Here is a 21323-nt window from a genome sequence, read left to right on the forward strand (position 1 = left end):
TATTCGGATTGCTAGGGAAAGAGGAAAATAACAGAAAAAACAGATAAATATGGGGGTGGGGGTGGGGAGGATGTGGGCGTGGGAGAGGTATGTAGAGGGGAAGATATTCAGATACGAAGAGAGAAAAAAGAAAAAGAGATAGAGAGAAGGAGAAACCCAAATAAAGAGAATGAAGAAAGGAAGAGATTGAGAGAGATGTGAAGAGTGCGAGATGCCGAGTGTAAAATATTCAGAGACGAAGAGAGAGTGGTAAAAGTCCAGAGAGGAAGAGATAAGCGAGGGAGAGAGGTAAAGAAAGAGTTGCACAGAGGAAGTCAGAGGGAGAGAGAGAGGGCGAGGGAGAGAGAGAGAGAGAGAGAGAGAGAGATAAAGAAAGAGTTGCAGAGAGGAAGAGAGAGATTCAGATCGAGAGAGGGGGAGAGATATAAAGAAAGAGTTGCAGAGATCGAGGTACATATCGAGATAGAGAGGCACATACAGGGAAGGAGAGAGAGATAGAAAGAAAGAAAGAAAGGGGTGCAGAAGGTAAAATAGATGGAGGTGTAGAAAAGAAGATATTCGGATTGCGAGGGAAAGAGAAAAATAACAGAAAAACAGATGAATATGGGGTGGGGAGGATGGGGCGTAGGAGAGGTATGTAGAGGGGAAGATATTCAGATACAAACAGAAAAAAGAAAGAAAAAGAGATAGAGAGAAGGAGAAACCCAAATAAAGAGAATGAAGAAAGGAAGAGATTGAGAGAGATGTGAAGAGTGCGAGATGCCGAGTGTAAAATATTCAGAGACGAAGAGAGAGAGAGAGTGGTAAAAGTCCACAGAGAGAGAGAGAGAGAGATATATATATATATATATATATAAAGAAAGAGTTGCAGAGATAGGTACATATCGAGATAGAGAGGCACACACAGGGAAGGAGAGAGAGATAGAAAGAAAGAAAGAAAGGGGTGCAGAAGGTTAAATAGATGGAGGTGTAGAAAAGAAGATATTCGGATTGCTAGGGAAAGAGGAAAATAACAGAAAAAACAGATAAATATGGGGGTGGGGGTGGGGAGGATGTGGGCGTGGGAGAGGTATGTAGAGGGGAAGATATTCAGATACGAAGAGAGAAAAAAGAAAAAGAGATAGAGAGAAGGAGAAACCCAAATAAAGAGAATGAAGAAAGGAAGAGATTGAGAGAGATGTGAAGAGTGCGAGATGCCGAGTGTAAAATATTCAGAGACGAAGAGAGAGTGGTAAAAGTCCAGAGAGGAAGAGATAAGCGAGGGAGAGAGGTAAAGAAAGAGTTGCACAGAGGAAGTCAGAGGGAGAGAGAGAGGGCGAGGGAGAGAGAGAGAGAGAGAGAGAGAGAGATAAAGAAAGAGTTGCAGAGAGGAAGAGAGAGATTCAGATCGAGAGAGGGGGAGAGATATAAAGAAAGAGTTGCAAAGAGGTACATTTTGAGATAGAGAGGCACACACAGGAAAGGAGAGAGAGAGATATAAAGAAAGAAAGAAAGTGGTGAGAACGTAAGAGAGATGGAGGTGTAGAAAAGAAGATATTCAGAGTGCGAGAGAAAGAGAAAAATAACAGAAAAACAGATAAATAACGGGGTGGGGAGGATGGGGGCGGTAGTTCCCTAGGTTTTTCAGGCCTGCTTGTAATGTATAAGAGGCAAAATGTTATTTGAAGGATGTTCATAGGTCAGGGTTTAGCAGGGTTGCTGAAAATAATGTACAAAACTGTTTGAAATATGTATATGTATTCGATATAATGAAGACCTACACTCATCACCATTCACAACATTCATACAACATTCACCATTCATTACAGGTGTTTAGACTGCTCAGGGTGATCAATTCGGCTTCGTAATTTTTGGTGGTTAAGCGCCACCTGCTGTCAAATAATTACAGTCATGTTATTGACCCAGAGTGAAATAATTAAAGGTAGGTATTTTATATCAAATTTAATTGAATTCGCCTCTGATAAATCAAATCATAAAGGGATTTAAATTTGTATGAGTGATTCATTTATTGTCATTTTTTGTTATAGTTATGTTGATTTGTCGCCTCGAAGTCGCCGTCTCTTAAAAGTTTTTTCGGGCAATTTTTTTATTCAACAGCACCTTTGATGCCAATGTCATATCCATATATTATGTCTTTTTTGTGAGATACCTCGCCCCCATCGTTCTGGTGGAGCCTCTTTTAACGAGCACTAGCTGCTTCTCTTTCAAGAAAAACGTCCCTCAATACGTAATGAATGAATTAACTCGATAACATGCATCTCCCTAACGCACACGCACGCCCACTCCCCCTACCTGCCACATACAACTTTCCCTACACCCACACGAACCCTCCACATACACACATCCTCCCACAAACCTGAAACGCACGAGTGACAAAGGAGACTTTAAAACACTATTGTCCATTTTATATCTTTGCTTCGGATATTTATTTATTCGTAAAAAGATTTTGAAAATTAAAAGAACAACCAAGAACCCAGGCTTACTGTGAACAATACAAGAAAAGAAGACAGAAAGATAATATATTCTTATTATTACAACTATAATATTATACGTTAAAAAGGAAAATAATCCTGGTGAGAGAGGCGGAGAATTAGATATCAATATTTTACTTAATAAACAGAAATGAAAATGGGCCGGGAAGAGGAGATGATACAAAAGATTGGGAAGGTTATATGTACAGGGATGGAAACCCACTTATGGGCCCCCGAGTCATATCAGAGAACATTTTCGTTTGGAGCGGAATACACGCTCAAATGAATGGAATCCACTCTCAAAGGATTAATTAAAACACTCCTTTGGAGTGGGCTCAACTCCTAATAAAGTGATTCCTGACACGATTGCTAATAAGGGAATTTCCACTCCTTTGCACTTCTTAGTATACATCAATGTGTATATGCTAGCAAACTTTGGCAAATGAGGACCTTCATATTGACCCTTAGAAACTCTCTCTCTCTCTCTAAAAAAAAATCGAGTGATCACTGACGTCACTCCTCTGGAGAGTGAAAATGTAGTAAAAATAGAGTGAACATTCACTCTTTTCTTCTTAGAGAACACCTTAAAACCAATCGATATTCACTCCTAAACATTAGTGATCCCTGACGTCACTCCCAAGAAAGTGAAAATTCACTCTTTTTTTAGTGAGAGAAAAATAGGGAGAGTACATTCACCTCCGTAAAAGATGGCTACCTTCTACTTTTCGTTTGTAGATTAAGAACACTCACAAGAATAACAAAGATGAGAACAATCTTTAACAAACGGTCTATCTAATATAGTTTCTTTACATGAGTTTTTTTTATAAATGTAACTGCTATTTACATGAAAAAAGGAATCATTCATTAATGGCTCGTTCAGATACGATGCGGGAAAACCTCGGGTTTTTAAAAGGATGACGTAAAGTGTTATACGCTTCACATTTATGTATTTTATAACACAGAGTCCACACGCCACGCCTGAACAAGCCTTTAATCTATGAATAAAGACATAATGTAAAAAACCTTCTTGAATTCATTCAGCCTTACATCGTCTTACTGAAGTTAATTCAATTTGGAATGACAAAGGTTTAAAACAAATTTTGGAAGCTTTTACAGCTATCATCAAGTACTAATATAACACTTGTGTCATAACCAGTGCAGCGATTCCAATATTTGTTTAACAACGGATAGAACCGGTTAGCGAAAATGCATGAAATATGAGGTGATAAATTCTTCTGAGTATAACATTAACACACGGCCTAATTAACATCTTGATTATATACATGTTTTATTCAATCATAAAAAATAGTGAAAGACGTTTAGTATTGAAAGTATATAAAGTGCATCTACACAAACGATGATCATTTGAAAGACATTTTGTTTGATCATGAATGACTAATTTCCTGTCTCGACCAAGAAAATAAAGTAAAAAGTGATTTAAACTGGTTTCGATGCGCTCCCATCAATTCTGCCGCCTATACTGTAACTTCATTCATTTTTAGAAACAAGCATAGATGTTGTAACTCTGAAGAAAATCACGATATGCAAAATAATTAGGATATCTTCTGATTTTTACTCATTTTCTCAATCGAAAAAAGCTTTTACTCTTTTTTTCTGATAGATTGTATCTCTTCCTCATTATATAATTATATACACACATACTTAAGTAAGTTCTAGACTGATGTAACTACATTTCGAAGTGTTTATATACAGCAATGAATATTTATGACAATAGAAATGATCAGTGAAAACAAATCCTGAGAAAAGAAAATGGTAAGGTTTAGTTTTATGAATCATGCAGTTGTCTATTTTATCTACCCTAGTCTTGAATCGAGGTAGCTAGAATTCGAAAATATAGACATAAAAATATTGATACTTGATGTAGTGATTTCCCCGATTTATTTTGGTATTCTATACCCCCCCCCCCGACACACATCCCGGGGTCGGAGGTACCGCATTCGCATACACGTATCCTAAATAATACTGAGTGGGGGGGGGGGGGCAGGATTCTATATAGACTAGAATTAACTCCCACTAACACAGATTATTATTTAAAAAATAAAAAAAAATATCTGATGAACGTAATACGAGCATCACATGTTGCCGCTTTTGGCAAAACCAAATATATGAACAGTTTTGATAACTACCTTTAAAAGTGATCGATTTAAAAATGAGTAAAAGGGACAACAACTTATAACAACTATCATCATAAAACAATAATGTCCCTGTTTATTAAAACACCTATTTCAAATTTCTCCGCTACTTTTCGTGGAATCGATATGCAAAAGTGGAAAAATATTAACTTTGAAATTGAAGAATTTTATATACACCTAACATTTTACAGGTTGATTACATAAGCGACATTTTTGGGTAAACAGCAAGGCATGGAAGGCATGAAATTCAGCCTTGTATTTTTATTCTTTTTCTTTAAAAAAAAGTGTGCAAACATGTGGTAGGCAAAAAAAAACAATAATAGTCTTTATACTACTTCCTGCAGCAATAAGCTCATCTTGATAGGCAAATAAAATGATACAAAGAAAACAATCAATTTTCAACACAAATACTTTTGATATTTTGAAAGACTTATTTTGAAGAAAAGAATTGTTTATCAAAAATGCATCGTAGGAAGAAATGGCGTTGTGAGAAAAAATAAAAGGCAAAAATCTATAAGTTATTTGAAGGTTTTTGTAGAAATAGAATGATGGAATAATATACAATCAAAGCTGTCAATAGCATTCAACGATAACTTTGCACCTAATCATGCAATAAGTTGAATGTACCGTTCCATAGCCTAAATGAAAGCTATGCTTTTTTTGAAAAATAACATGAATATTATACGAAATGCAAAATTCACCTAATTATTTATTATATCATTTTCTTTCCAAGCAACATCATACATGCATTTGCAGTTTCATCTTACCAATAATGCTAATTTGCAAAGCAAAGAAAATTGAAATAAGGAGAAAACTAGACGCACTATACTCGTAAATAATCAATATAAAAATATCTTTGAATCAGCAATGTACAAGCCACTGTGATCATTCACAATAATATTGAGGGAATATACAAATTCTTACCCACGTACCATCATTTAAAACTAATATATAAATTGTCTAACTTTATATCAACATTACATTATCTGGCGCCAATAACTCAGACGGGACTAAAGTTGACGGCATTTGTATTTCTGGGGGGTTGAAGTTGGCTCATGGATTTATAGAACATCAAGTGGTACGATCTTTATTCTGTACAGAATTACCATAATTGTGTGACAAAACAGAGTAAACCAAATGAATTTTACTATCATGGCATGATTATGGGAAATGTATGTCATATTGACATGTAGTGCAGTTACCGTGCTTCTAAAAAACAAGATAATCTGTATTCATTAACAATCGTTGTTTATGATAATTATGTGCAAATTTCTGATAGTGACCCTTAGAACGATATAACATGATACCTTAGAAAGATATACAATGATAACAGGTGAAGAGCTATATGTAGTGCTCATAGAAGAAAATGGGTTTAGTAAATCATGTCATCTCGTGCGTAGCCGTTGTCGACGTATCTCCGTGATCGTCGAGCACCACGATCACCATAACCTACTCTCCTGGATTCGTACATATCGTCATCGTAGGCTGGGCGGTGACCTCCTCGTCTTCCGTTTCGTCCGTGCCCGTCGCCAGCAAAGGCCGGCGGAGGAAACGTCTCCCTTGTGTAAACGACCTCCTTTTCGACGGCGGGTCGCCGGGGAGGTGGGGCCTCTTCCACGAAATCGTCCTCGTAGTCATCGTCGTAGTCGTAGCCACCCTGTCGAGGGTCGCCGTAGACTTCGATGAGTTGGTTTGGGCGGGGTCCATGCTGCCTGGGTCGGGGTTTGCTAGCCTTACGAGCCGGTGGGCGGTATTGCTCACGCTCGAGTACGGCTGGTGCCTCGAATGAACGACGGTGGTGGTCTAGAGCTGTTTTGAATAATATGAAATCAAACATTATTTAATTCACATGCTCATTAACGCATTTTAACAGTGTTGGCATATTATAGTTTGTATCATTATCATCATTCTTATATATCATTATATATCTGTAAAACGCTTTGAGAGGGCCTTCGGTCTTGAAAGCGCTATATAAGAACTAGCTATTATTATTATTATTTTTGTTATTAACATTTATATTTTCATTCTTTATTTATTTATTTAATATTCATTATTCATTTACTCATTCTTTCTTTCTTTCATTCATTCATTCATTCACGTATTTATCTATTCATTCATGCATTTATTCATTCGTATTCACCTCCTCTCGTCAGCCTGGCTGGAGGGGCATATTCAGAGTAGGTATCACGAACAGGTCTTCTTGCGGGTCTAGCATCCTCCTTCCAATCCCTGAAAGCAGCTTGGAAGCCCCTGGCGAATGCCGTCTGCAAGAAGAACAATTCAGTCATATCAATGTCTATTCGGAAATATAAGCAGGATGGGGTATAGAAGCGGGAGAAGGGGTAGAAGCGGGAGAAGGGGTAGAAGAGGGAGGAGGGGTAGAAGAGGGAGGAGGGGTAGAAGAGGGAGGAGGGGTAGAAGCGGGAGGAGGGGGTAGAAGCGGGAGGAGGGGGTAGAAGCGGGAGGAGGAGTAGAAGCGGGAGGAGGGGTAGAAGAGGGAGGAGGGGTAGAAGCGGGAGGAGGGGTAGAAGCGGGAGGAGGGGTAGAAGCGGAAGGAGGGGTAGAAGCGGGAGGAGGGGTAGAAGGGGTATAAGCGGGAGGAGGGGGTAGAAGCGGGAGGAGGAGTAGAAGAGGGAGGAGGGGTAGAAGCGTCAGGAGGGGTAGAAGCGGGAGGAGGGGTATAAGCGGGAGGAGGGGGTAGAAGCGGAAGGAGGGGTAGAAGCGGGAGGAGGGGTAGAAGAGGGAGGAGGGGTAGAAGCGGGAGGAGGGGTAGAAGCGGGAGGAGGGGTAGAAGCGGGAGGAGGGGTAGAAGCGGGAGGAGGGGTAGAAGCGAAAGGAGGGGTAGAAGCGGGAGGAGGGGTAGAAGGGGTATAAGCGGGAGGAGGGGGTAGAAGCGGGAGGAGGGGGTAGAAGCGGGAGGAGGAGTAGAAGAGGGAGGAGGGGTAGAAGCGGGAGGAGGGGTAGAAGCGGGAGGAGGGGTAGAAGCGGAAGGAGGGGTAGAAGCGGAAGGAGGGGTAGAAGCGGAAGGAGGGGTAGAAGCGGGAGGAGGGGTAGAAGAGGGAGGAGGGGTAGAAGCGGGAGGAGGGGTAGAAGCGGGAGGAGGGGTAGAAGCGGAAGGAGGGGTAGAAGCGGGAGGAGGGTTAGATGGGGTAGAAGCGGGAGAAGGGGTATAAGCGGGAGGAGAGGGGTAAAAGCGGGAGGAGAGGGGAGAAGCGGGAGGAGGAGAGGGGAGAAGCGGGAGGAGGAGAGGGGAGAAGCGGGAGGAGGAGAGGGGGAGAAGCGGGAGGAGGGGCGGTTATAAGGGCTGAAGGCAAGTGGGGAATCTGTGGCCCTAAGTGAGATGTGCTCCCTCGCCCCTCTCTGCAAAAATATTCTTTTATTCCATTCACGTCCAGAAATAAAACAAAAATAAACAACAACGAGACAAGCAAATACAAAATGACAAAACAAATACGTGCACTGATTAAAATATGCGCCCCTTATTCTATTGAAAAATATTAGGGGCATATACTTATTCACGTCCGGGAAAATACAGCGTGCCCAACGATGTGTGCCCCTGGCTAGTTTTGTTTTGTTGGGGTATCTCATGGGCATTCAAATCTTGATGGGCATTGGAGGTGTCCTATGGCTCGTCCACGATCATGGGTGGGAAAGGAAAGGCATGCCTCTCCTTTCCCACCCATAGGAGTGCAAAACTTGATCTTCATTGATGTTGGTAGAGTTTTAACTTTTCTTTAATTTGATATATAATAATAATAATAATAATACTCAGTTTTTATATAGCGCTTATTAGAATCACTAAGCGCTTCCAAACTTGGAGATTATTACCCCGGCTTTAGCTGTGCTGCCATTGCGGCGCTCTAGCATTTCAAGGAATTAATTCCTTAATTTATTTATTTTATTATACTTTTTTGACAGTTAATATGGACATGTTGGGCAATAAAGAGTGTCCACTTTCTTTTTGGTTGAGTGTAGCATGCTCATTATTTGCAGAGAATGCGGAGAGCTAGAAGCCCGGCCCCCCCCCCCCCCCCCCACTCAGAGGTCGGAATGACCGCATGCGTGTTGCCAAAATGTCCGGTAAAGGGGTACTTTTCGTGCGACAAAGTCCGGCCCGAGAATTGTAAGAAAAGGAGTGTATTTGACTTTTCACCCGGAGATTTCTTTAAAAAGGGGGTGTTTTTCTTTTTTTCTCTCATCTCTTTGGACTCCTGAGAAATTATTCTGAATTTAGGGGGGTACATTGAGCACTTTTTCTGATTTAGGGGGGTCTCCAATGCAAAAAAAGCCCGCGAAAAGCCCGCGAAAGGGGGGTTCGGAAATGTTGGCAGTCCTCAGATAGGGGGTGCTTTCAAAAAGAGGGTACGAGCATATGCGTACCCTAAATAACGCTGAGTGGGGGGGCCGGGGCATTACACTTATCTCTACACTCTAAGAAAAAAGGGTGCAAAAAAGGGTGCAAAATAAGAGTTTGCACCCTTTACATAAAAATGAACCCTATTGAAGGAAGAGGGGTTCGAAAAAGGGTGCAATATAAGATTTTGCACCCTTCCCACAAAAATGAACCCTATCGACCAATAAAGGGTGCAAAATAAAAGTTTGCATATTGCATGCATATTCATGATTACTTTCCACGTGTTCACATAAAAATACATTTATCATGATTTGTTAAGCAAATTATGACAATGCACATCAATTGTGTGATTTGTATTTTCCTTTGGCAATCATTAACCAATAGATTATTTTGTCTGATCATGTTACAATTATATTCACGTTTTAGCAATATATATATATTGATTATATGATTACTAACCAATAAACATCTTGCATGTTTAATATGTATTTGTGTACGAGCAAATTTTACCAGTATTCCTCGATGATGGGTGCATGATTGCACCTTTTAAAGGGTGCAGGATTGAACCCCTAAAGGTGCTGCTATTGCATCGGTTTGCATCCCTAATGGAGCAGGATTGAACCATTAAGGGTACTAACATGTCTCATAAAAGGTGCAATCTGGCACCCTCTTAAATGGTGCAGGATTGAACCCATAAAGATGCTGCTATTGTTGCATCGGTTTGCACCCCTAAAGGTGCAGGAATTAACTATAAAGGGTGCTATTCCCCCTAAAAGGTTCAATCTGGCACCCTTTTAAAGGGTGCAGGATTTAACCCCTAAAGGTGCTGCTATTGTTGCATCGGTTTGCACCCCTAAAGGTACATACTTGCACCATTTTTTCTTAGTGTGTATGTTATATAATATCCTTCTGGCTTCAAACAGCCGACGACATTACATTCACCGAATTCCCCAATTATACCTAGATTTTGTTCCATGCTTGGTCACACCTTTGGGACAAACAGTTAACGGACATTGGGACTAGGCACTGACGCCGAAACCATTGGTCCGAAAAATCCTATTATATCTATTTAGGATGCATTTTACTCCCCCGAATTCACCCATAACCTAGATTTATTCATTGAGATAGGCGGTTCCGGAAATTGGTCATGGGCTTTGAATACATGGAGACTCTATGGTATACGTTTGATGCGCAGACATAACGGCCCGAATTCACAAAGAAGGTTTGTCGACAAACCTAGGTTTATGTGCGTCATATGACGCGTTTTGACGCGTTTTTACAAACCTTGCCATATAGTTAGATGCATAGTACAACGTCTGTGTACACGAGTCAATTGCGTGATTACAGGCGGTAATCAAGTGTATAAATTAGTTCGTGCGCCATTAATTCAAAACCATATTCACAATGCTTAATTTGCACTGCTGCTTTGTATGATCATGATGATTTCACTCTCGGTGAATTTAAAGCGGTGCTTTAAAGGTCGTGCATGTCGGTAACGCAGTCCTACTTCAGTTCATAGGGACTTTTCGATTGGCCAGTGCCTTAAAAGGACGTAGCAGTCCACTATGTCGACGTGCAAATCTAAAAATTCCCAATGCCGCTTCGAGTGCAACGGGCACATCAATGGAGACGCCAAGCCGATAGAGGCCTAAGTCACTCGTATTTGCACGGTGCCACTTGCAGAGACGCAACTCAAATAAAACATAACGCCCCACGTCGGAGTAAATAAAAAAAAGGGGGGGGCATTCTGGGTGGGGGGGGGGGCATTCTGGGTGGGGGGCATTTTTGGCGGCTGCCGGCTGGCGGCTACCTCATCAGGAAATTTCGTCTGACCTCAAAATACCCGCATTTTTAAAATGAGTGTAAGAAGTCACAACGCCCCTTTATGGAAGAAAAACCTATAAAATGGAGTGGGGAACGGAAAGCAAGAACAAGATCAGGACTAAGACCAGGACTTAGACCAGGGGGTGTTTCACAAAGATTCTAAGTCGAACTTAACTCTAAGTTGGACTTAAGTATTATGGAGTGTCATTTGTAGTCCTATAATGAAATATGTTCAAAAGCAAAAATTCAAGTATTTTAGACTTTTCATAAATTCCACATCAAGAAAATGAAATCTCCCATGATAATAGAAAATATGAATGATTTGAATCAACATTTTATGCCTTTTGAAATAACTTTTACCAAATATTTTCCAGGATGATAATTGCTTTCCATAATATTTAAGTCCAACTTAGAGTTAAGTTCAGCTTTGGATCATTGTGACCCCCCCCCCCCCCCCCCAGGGCTATGCCTACCTTGATGTTAGCAGCTTCTTTAACGGTTTCGAAGAAGAAGATGTGTACGATAAAGAGGCTTTGAGACTGCGACCAGGCCACGAAGGCGAATATGTGATTCAGAGTGTCGTCGTGAATGCAGTAATGAATGTATTTGGTCTGAATCTTCTCATCAACGCCATTGTGAGAATCTGAAGAAAGAGAAAGAGAAAAAGGAAAAAAAAAAACAATTTAGTCCTATAATACTATAATATAATAATATTTAATTTTTATATAGCGCTGAATACAAATGTCTCTAAGCGCTTTAAACATATAATATTACCCCGGTCATTGGATTCAGTGCTTGCCCGCACACACTGTGTGCACAATCTCCACTCCCTGGGGAGCATCCCAGCCAGGCGTTAAATGACGCTCAAAAACTATTATCTCAAGCATTATACATGTGCATTTAGAAATGAACCACACATGGTTACCAAGGATCGTTCATGGTAGGGCAGTTCCTCCCCAGTGAAGGAGATGTCGTGGTACAGTGGTTCATTCACTAGACTCTGAATCCAAAGGTTGAGGGTTCGAATCCCAGCTCAGAACCAACATCCTTTATATTGATTATTTACCGCTGTACCCCAAGCCGCATAACCCTGAGCGCTACCTAATTATTTGGCCGCCTGATATGATTATGAACTGGGTGATGATGTTGGAACGCCATAAGCGTCATGACGTAAAAGGCATGTACGCTTTAATAAGAAGCAACCCTTATCATCATTATTCGTCAAGCTTATCAAACTGAATAAAATTGAACCAGTGGCCTATCCAGTCATTTGCTATCCTATTAGCTGAACAGTCTGCTGTTATATCGAATTGTAATCATGACTTCTTCAGTCTAACTTGAGCTTTCGAAGATGGCCTGGCTGAAGTCTCAGATACATTTTGTCCCAGTAAAACTGAAATCATACTGCTCTATCAGTTATTCCTCTTCCTTCTTTCCAATTCCTCCCATCGGAACTTTTTTCCTGTCTTGTCCTTACTTTCATTCTATGCTTTCCTATTTTTAATGATTGTCATATCTTGAGTAGGCCTATTATCTCACGTGATTGCATGTGATGTAATTGATCCATGTTCTATAATAGGCCTAAATAAATTGAAATTGAAATGCATAACTAAATTCTGACCTATTTTAACCCTGGACTAGGCACTAATCCCATCCTTTAGTAATTTTAACCCTTATAAGTCACTCCAACCGCAACCTTATCTACTTATTTCATGTATTTCATTTGAAATATTTCAATTCAATAATAGTCCCACACAAAGCTATATCACGCTGTGTTTCAAAGCAAGCATCCCCTGTTTTGACCTATTTCTTCTTGGTCTATTTTGGTCCTCATGATTTCTAACGGGTGATTTGAAGATGGACGCAGAATATCACCATACATTCAGACCGTACACGGTCAAGGGCAAGCGCAAATAGGAGAAACGATATAGCCCGGAATCATAGTTTGCTCAAATAAAAGAGGCTGAGTTTTTGTCAAATTTGCAGTGGGGCGTAACGAGACACACCTCCACTCAAAATGGCCATTTAGAATGCACGCTATGGTAAAAAATAGTTTGTTGAATTGTGTATTATTGCTTCCTTTTACGTGGTAGTTGTGGAATTTTTAGTATTTTCCTTTTCTCTGTCGATTTATTTCATAAGAGCTTCTCTCTCTCTCTCTCTCTCTCTCTCTCTCTCTTTTTTTTTCTCTCTCTCTCTTTCTCTCTTTAGCTTAATGACTGATTTTTAAACTTCGTGAAGGAGATATAGCATTCGAAAGACCTTCTACCGGCTCCTCTATTAGGTATTTGGGCTTTTATTTGAAAGAATAAAGAAATGAACAGATGAAAACAACTATAGTGATCATCTATGCTTTTGGTATGGCAACTGTTTTATTGCTCTTCCTTCTACGTTTTTTTTTCTCTCTGCTTTTTTTGAGCTTGAGGGGGTAAACCAAACTTATTTTCATGGCCATGTTTCGTCCTATTTCAAGTTCTTCCCATACAACCCACAACGGAACCGTCTCAAGTTGAACAAGTAACAATCTATTGACATGCAATACTCGTACTACCATTGGATATGATGATAATATCATAATTTAGTAATTTACTAGTGCTAAACAAAAATTTGCAAAATAAGATTACAACATACACACTGTATTTACATTATGGTGACCATAAAGGGACAATGCAATCTACTAGAATACTCGTAAACTATATTTTGGATACAATCCTCTTGTGTTAACTCCATGAACATGAATAGAATACCTATGCCCAAATAAGACGCGTTTAAACACACACCCATATCGATAGAATACACGCGCATTGTAACGGAACCCACACATTTGGTGTCACGATGTACTTTTTGTCATCAGTTTGGTATGTACATTAACATATCAGTTCTACAAAAGAAAAACAATCAAACACAAACACAAACTTACGTCAAGGCTCCGGTCTTACGTTTCCAATAAAGACAACTTTTTAGAATATTTCGTTTTTGTTTGGAGTAAGTAATACGTCATGATAATTTAGCACATTCCACATTGTGAATGACAAGGATACTAAACACAATTCAAAGGTCTTTTCGATCGTGTTTACTAGTAGGGCATTTTTTTAGGATGTTCTAATTATAGTTCTTTGTAAATGTTGCCGAGCTAGGCTATGACAATTATGAAAGCGAAAAGGTGTGTACTTTGCTATACGGTGTACAGGTGACGGCGAAAGTAAAGGCCTATAATTAGTGTACATGTTTACAGTGAAGTAGTGGTAGTAGTGGAATAATGTATTGCTGTTGTTGGATCAGTAGAAAAAGTAGTAGTAGGAGGAGGAGGAGGGGGAGGATTTGTAGTAGTAGTTATAGCATAGTAGAAGTAGGAGTAGGAGTTCTAGTAGTAGAGGAAGCCGAAGTTGTTATGTTGCACTCCAGAAAGATTTTTGGGAATAAAATTCAATGTATAATTTACCATTCACTGAGAAGTGTACCGTCATGTAGACTCATGTTCACATTCTAACAGTATTCATGATAGGGGCTTAGAAAACAATCTGGATCATCTCGACGAAAAAGTCATCAGCAATAACTAACGCACTGTAAACAAAAAATTAAGGGGGGTTATAAACGACTCATTCGTGCTCCTTCCAAAACCTCATCGCCATACCTCATGTAGGAAACCCGAAAAATGTGCTTCTTTCACATTTCCTTTACAAAGATCATCTAAAATGCGATAACCATTTTTTGTTTCGATTGTGAGAGACTATTCAGAGTTGTGCCCCTTTTTACAAATCTGGATTAATCCTTGATTATTCAATCCGCATTAACTCTCACCATGGCTCGCGTAAGTTAAGATTCGATCGTTTCATGGAGTTAAGAAATCGTTCATTAATTTTTTAATTAACTTGTTTCCATCCATGTCTCAAAGTCCCTCTTTGTGTGTTTTAGAATAATCAATACCAAAGTCATTGTATGTGCTTCATAAATAGCTTTTGTTTTTGTTTTACAATTTTATCACAAATGACCTTTATCGGCTCATGCGCAGAGTGTATCTACGAACTGGTCTAAGTACGCATGCTTATGAACTTTGCCCTCTTGTCATAATGCGGATAATGTCAGTCAATACAGAAAAGAAAGCAAGAATAATTGTGTACCTCCTGTTAAGAAAATATTGCAAATAAATGCCTTTTTAAGGACACAATGTCTACGTACTCTAGAGAGCGAGAGAGAGGGGAGAGGGGGGGGGGGGGGGAGAGAGAGAGAGAGAGAAAGAGATAGAGTGACGACTCTAAGTATGTGCATGAATAATATTTACCCACAGTATAATGCAGTAAATGAACTGTAATGTGATTTAATTCGCTCTAATGAATTTGGAACATTATTCCGAACGAACTCGAAGATACATGACCTTGTTACATGTAACGTTAAAACACAAAATGGCTCATTCGGTAAGAGCGACATTTCACCAAAGATAAAGGGACAATTGAGTTCTATTAAAGTTGAAAGCGAGAAAATAAACTAGAAAAAGTACGAAACTTTAAAACTACTTTGATGCCATTTCACGTCACTTGTGCGTGATAGGTGCATCAGCAAGATAGAGTCATCGAGGAAAACCCTTAAACAGAAATTGATATTTCTGTTGGCAATCCCCAGACATTAGTTGTTGTTTTGTCATCATTATTATTACAATAGATAGATAATTACGTATTCTAGAATCCAGATAATTAGTGTAAAAGGTTTTTTACTACCTTGCTGTGTGATATCTCATCTAATCGTAAAAGATGATCAAAATGTCGTTAGTTTATTGTTCAAGGGGATAAAGGACTAACCCAGGCTCCCTTTAATAATCATTTTTTTCATGTTACATCCTTGAAAATGTCAAAGTTAACTGACGTTGAATATCAAATGATAAACCCATCGCAGACTGTAGAAAATTGCACTCGATAGACTTCAAATAATCCACATAAATTATCTCTACATGGGCGAGTCTTGCAGAGATTAAAGTGACAACGATTTCATTGTAGGTACGTGAATACTAAGAGTTAAGTAGGTTTATACATGATATGAAGTAACCAACGGACTTACAACTTTAATTCCTATCCGAGAGACAAGCTACTGTAATTGAGCGAGTATACCTTACCAAAAGGTATACCAAAATGGCTTTGTTTCTAAACCCAGGACAGGATTCCTTGTTATGAGATCACCGCTCTCGACTACCTCTGCGACATCACGCTCAGCTAAAGAAATCAAATAGAACGAAATTCCTCTTTTAAACGCGCATTATAAGGCCGGTACTCTTTACAGCAATGAATAGATAATGGCTCAAAAGATTCCCCTCTACAATAGCCGCCCCTCTCAGCAATTGCCATGGATTTATTAGAGCGTAAGAGCAAGAATGTTCTACTACTACTATACGGTTTCAGACTCTCTTGATAGAGACGCGGTGGTTAGAAACTCGACACGATACGGTAGAGGCCGGGTATAGAGAAGTTTTTTTTTTTTTTTTTTTTTTTTTGGGGGGGGGGGGGGGTGTAGCCCTCCCGATATTGTCAAACCCCCAAACCCCCTTCCTCTAACCCATCCCAGAAAACTTTTTTCATTATAATTGAATTTAAACGAGGCACACAAAACCTTGACAGCCCCCGAAAGCGCCCCTCCCTTAATAAAACTTTTTTTTAAATCTGAAGCCTCGTCTGATCCAAGAGAAACAAATAAATTCCTGTGTAGACGGGTACACTATACTCAAGAATCTTTTGACGTCATTAACTCCTTACCATTTGCAATTCAAATTGAACAAGTTTATGCTCCCCTCTCTCATGCTCCTTTCCCCTTCTCTTTCTCTCCACCCCCCCCCCCCTCTCTCTCTCTCTCTCTCTCTCACACACCTCCTCTCTCTACCGATACCATCCCATCTCTTTTTGCCTTTTCGTTGTCTCTCGTGGAATCAAGAAGACCTTAAGTAGCGTGGCAAAGACAAATTTGTTTGCCCCGAGGACTTAACCAACAAACGCAGCTCTCATGAATAAGGTCCAACTCAAATATACATCCGTTCTTCCTTTCACATAGATTCTTGATTAGACTTTAGACCGTTGTATTATTTAGGCTCTCATCATTAAAACATCGTTGTTGAAAGTAGTATTGTTGTGGGAACTGTTTGATCGTAGAGTGAATGTGATGAGCTAACACACAGTTCAGTTGTAATGTTCGTATATAATCGTACTTGATAAAACTCAATTGCGAGATTAAGGAAGTAGTCAATTAATGGACACATACATATAAATAAGATGTATATATTGTTCGTAAATCTAGCACTGTCACATACATGTATCTCACATACCATGTACGACATGTTATGTTCATTTGTCAGAAAGGAACTTCGATCTGTAACCAGACTTCATGCGCTTTACTGGTGGCAGCGGTGGGATATGACCATAGCTAGTAGAGACAGATAGTTGCGACACATTTTTAGGTCACGTTCACGGAGCTTCCATTATACTTCCCTCCATATAATATGTGAGAGGGAATGAGAAGAGTTCCATGATTCGACCTTTGAGCGCACGTTGTACATGTACATGGGAACAAGAAGATACCCGATCATTTCTATTACATCCATGCAATACTGCTTTGGCCACACAGAATTAGATCAGATTGATCATCTACCTTTCCTTTCCTTAATTTGTGTGTAAATATAGCTCTTAGCACTTTGAAGCAATATTTGCCGACTTTCAAAGGATGGTAGCGGTAACAGAAAGGTGGACTGTTTAAATGGTAACCTGCAATATCATAAACATAATAATACTTTCATGTCGTCTACTCTTAACTGCACTGTATTTACGTGTCCAGTTGCTCTTTTTAATGTAGGCAGCCATTATGCTTCGTTGGACTCAGACGTCATTAACTCGAGTGGGCCCTCAAAACTGCTATTTACCCGCCTTTGTCAAACACGCCACAGTTCATCAACTAGTTATGATTGATCTAGATTTTGCTTTTTTTCATATTTCCTCTCAGATTGACCGTGGCCTCAAAACTGCTCTATATTCAACAACAAAATGTTGTCCTTGAATTAAAGATATTACCATGTGCAAAAGGTCATCTTCTCACTATTTTGTTTTCTGATAATAGTCTTTCAAACAGAGGTTGGTTCGTTGGTTGATCTTATTTTCCGCATAAATATGTACATTATGCACACACACACACACACACACACACCACATATACAAACACGAACACAAACAAATTTGATATTAAAAAGCATTTTAAAAATTCAACATTAAAATGACTAGCTTTAGCAGAACTTCAAGCTTCAAGTCAGTTCGCCAACTTCTGTCGTATAATATGCCCGTTGTACACGAGGCGTTATGTTGATTGCGTTATTACTACGCTAACCAAGCCTATAAATTAAGGGTCTATAGCCGCATCACGCAGTCATTCAAGGCAACGTTTTCACTATTCTTGTTTGCCATTGTGTTGAAATAAATGTTTGTATTTGCTTCCAATATCACACGGTGCGTTAAAGACTGCGCCAAACGCGAAGATCATTCACCAAATTAATGACGCATCCGTGTGCAACGGAAAATTGCATTACACAGCATGTAGTATGGTCTTTAAGTTCAACAATTTGGACCAGACTGCAAAATAGCCAAAACTTTGTTCCCTGTACTAATGATAACCCTTAAAACCCAGTGATCCACGTATAATCTGGATTAATGCAGGTTGCTAGATGCCCTCAATGCATCATAAGGGCTCTATCTACTTGGCTGATTTTCCTGGGGTATTTTGAGAATTTTCTTTATTTTTCAGACCTGAAGTGCCCAAAATGCATTAAAGAGAGATTAAACGCGTATGCCTCATTGCAAAATCACACTGGAAGCATGAAGAATGCATGGGAGCAGCAGAAATACAAACTTCAGTCACACCGCTAACTGACCGACTCCAAGCCGATCGACTGGCCCCTAATTGATTATATTGTTCGGTCTCCTGTCGGTCTGCATGTCTGATATTCTCAGTGTGACAGGGGTATGAGACTGGATAACCCCATCATCATGCTTTTTATTGGTCGGATTCAAATCACACTTTCGCTTTCTATTTATATTATTGTTCTGCTTTCATAATGAACGTATTATAAAGGCCGGATTTCCCCAATAGAATGAAAGTTGAGTATATACTGGTCATGCGATTACATCATGAAAGAAACTGCCTAGAAGCAATTGGAAAAGGTTGATTATGTAATACATAAGAATCGATGCATGTAGAAGAAGCAAATCTCATACACTGAACACACATGATGCGTAGAGGAATGGGTATATGGAACAAAAACATATTACATTAAAGTGACTCGGTAACATTGCCTCAGATTCTGAAACAAAATCCTGGATTTAGCTCATGCTGCGGTCATAATTATAAACCTTTAGTTCAGTCAGGAATCTCATGACTTTTACAAGCCGATCACCTCTCTTATTATCAAGATATTTATGATTGGAGATCGAAATGTCAAAAGTCGTTTTCCTAACGGCTTTTATAACACTACAGTCTATTGGGGGAAATGAGTATGGTAGAACCGTTCACTCAAGGATTTTTACTTTTTTGAGGCACTTCATGGTCATTTTGAAGCGCAATTTTTGTAGGGCTTCAATATTACACCACTGACATTGTTAAACGATGCCTTTGATTTTATCTATGAGTTCAATGAGAAATTCATTCGTAGTATTCCTGGAATTCGAGGATGAATCGAAGGACACTTTAGAAATATTTCATGAAAAAGAATTGGTTTTCAAGTGCTCTTATATTCGAAATATAATGAGACAACATTGAAAAGTTTGGACCTAAAGATTCATGCCTCGTGTGTTTGTCCCACATTCCCTTTTCTGTGCGTATGATTGTCAACAAGATTGAGTGATCGAATTTCTTTTTACTTTTAAACAATGAACTGTTTATTCCATCCTTCTCTATAATCAATATTGCAAAGGGCATTTCGTTTTGTTTGGGTAAACATTATTATTTCCAGCTACCCCCAATAAAGAATGATTAATCAATACCTTTGAAAGGCCAATCTTGTGTCGATTTATAGTGATAAAGATAGGGGGTTCACAATGTGAAACAGGAAATATAGACTGATCGAGATTAGTATCAATGTTCTTCGGTTGATTCATCCACAGGGGGCAACAATAGTAAACAACATGACACACGTAGCTTGGGTTTAGGTAAAGTCCTTTTTTTGCAAACAAATACGAAAAAGGGTTCATTATTCCGAAAATAAAGAAGGGCTCGTAATTCCGAAAATGAAAAAAGCCCCATAAGGTAACTATTTCCTCTGTGCATATTCGGAATTATGAACATTCGGATAACATTAATGAATCTTTGGGAGAAACGAGTGCCTTCCTATTTGGTTGATGAAATGTGAATTGCCTATGGCCCGTAGGCCTTTGAATACGGGGGACATGTGGGAGGGTATGTCGTTATGGTGACTCCTTTCATTTTCCCTTTCTATCGTCCCTCTACGTTTTTTTCTCTCTTAATTTTTGTTTTCTTTTCCCTGCCCTCCAAATTGATAGGGCCCCTGCGTATTCCCAGAACCTATGCAATTAAACCGTGATTTGTACAGGCACTATTCACAACTCCCTGATTAAACCAAGCGAAACATCGCCGGCCGCCCATATCAATCCTAAATTGAAAGGGAAAAAATGGTGATAATAATCTTTTAAAATTCAGTATTTTACTGATGAACACGCACTGATTGGATCCCCCACGTAACCTTCACCCACACTCGCGCGCACAGCAAAGAGAGGATATCGACTGTGTTGATGTATGTCGTAATATTACTAGATGTCACAGGGACTACCACATTCAACTACAAACCCAGACAACTACGGCCCCGGTCAACTACGGTCCCCGCCCCCCACTCCGAGAACGGACGGACCGCATGCGTGTCACCAAAATGTCCTTTCGTAACAAAAGAAAAAGGTCGACCCGTATTGACTATACACACCGGACTTTTGCTGAAAAGGGGGGGGGGGATGCTGAAAAAGGCTCGTATAACAAAAGAAAAAGGTTGACCCGTATTGACTTTACACACCGGATTTTTGCTGAAAGGGGGGGGGGGGGGTCGATTGGAACACGCATATGCGTACCCTAAATAACACTGAGTGGGGGGGGGGGGGCGGGCTACGGTCCCGGACGACATCCATCCTGTCCTGGAATACTATCCCCTTGCACTATGTTTCTTCCCAAGACAACAACCCCTTGAACAACTACCACCACAGGGTCTAGAGGTTTGTTTGGGGGACACTACTTTTACTGCGGGTAGCTGTTCTTAGGTTTCCTGGAATATGAGATAGTTCCTGGAATCATAAGAATACCTCGTTGACTTGATTGCATAGGAAATCAAAGAGCATACTGAATATAACATAATTATCAAGGGGTTTGCAATTAATCGGCTGAGGAAAACTGTATCCACTACAATGTTTCAACAAACGATTTTGCAATAAAAATGATAGGCAGCACGAAGAGGTATTAGCAATACTACAGTGACTACATACTTCCTTTCCTCCATTGCGG

At 39.7% G+C, this 21323-nt stretch overlaps 1 protein-coding gene across 1 annotated transcript in view; it reads right to left on the reverse strand.

Annotated features, from left to right (window-relative positions):
- Positions 1-2398: 2398 nt before the first annotated feature.
- The window catches only part of LOC593892, a 32454-nt gene continuing 13529 nt past the window's right edge, over positions 2399-21323 (reverse strand). The window contains exons 2-4 of the mRNA XM_795698.5: positions 11276-11445; positions 6765-6888; positions 2399-6433 (exon numbers count right to left, since the gene is read on the reverse strand). Of these exons, the coding sequence (XP_800791.1) occupies positions 5997-6433; positions 6765-6888; positions 11276-11445 (731 nt within the window). The 3' untranslated portion in view covers positions 2399-5996. The remainder of the gene's footprint in view (positions 6434-6764; positions 6889-11275; positions 11446-21323) is intronic.

The sequence above is a fragment of the Strongylocentrotus purpuratus genome, unplaced genomic scaffold (assembly GCF_000002235.5).
Source record: "Strongylocentrotus purpuratus isolate Spur 01 unplaced genomic scaffold, Spur_5.0 spur5_scaffold_12, whole genome shotgun sequence".
NCBI classification, from domain to species: Eukaryota; Metazoa; Echinodermata; class Echinoidea; order Camarodonta; family Strongylocentrotidae; genus Strongylocentrotus; species Strongylocentrotus purpuratus.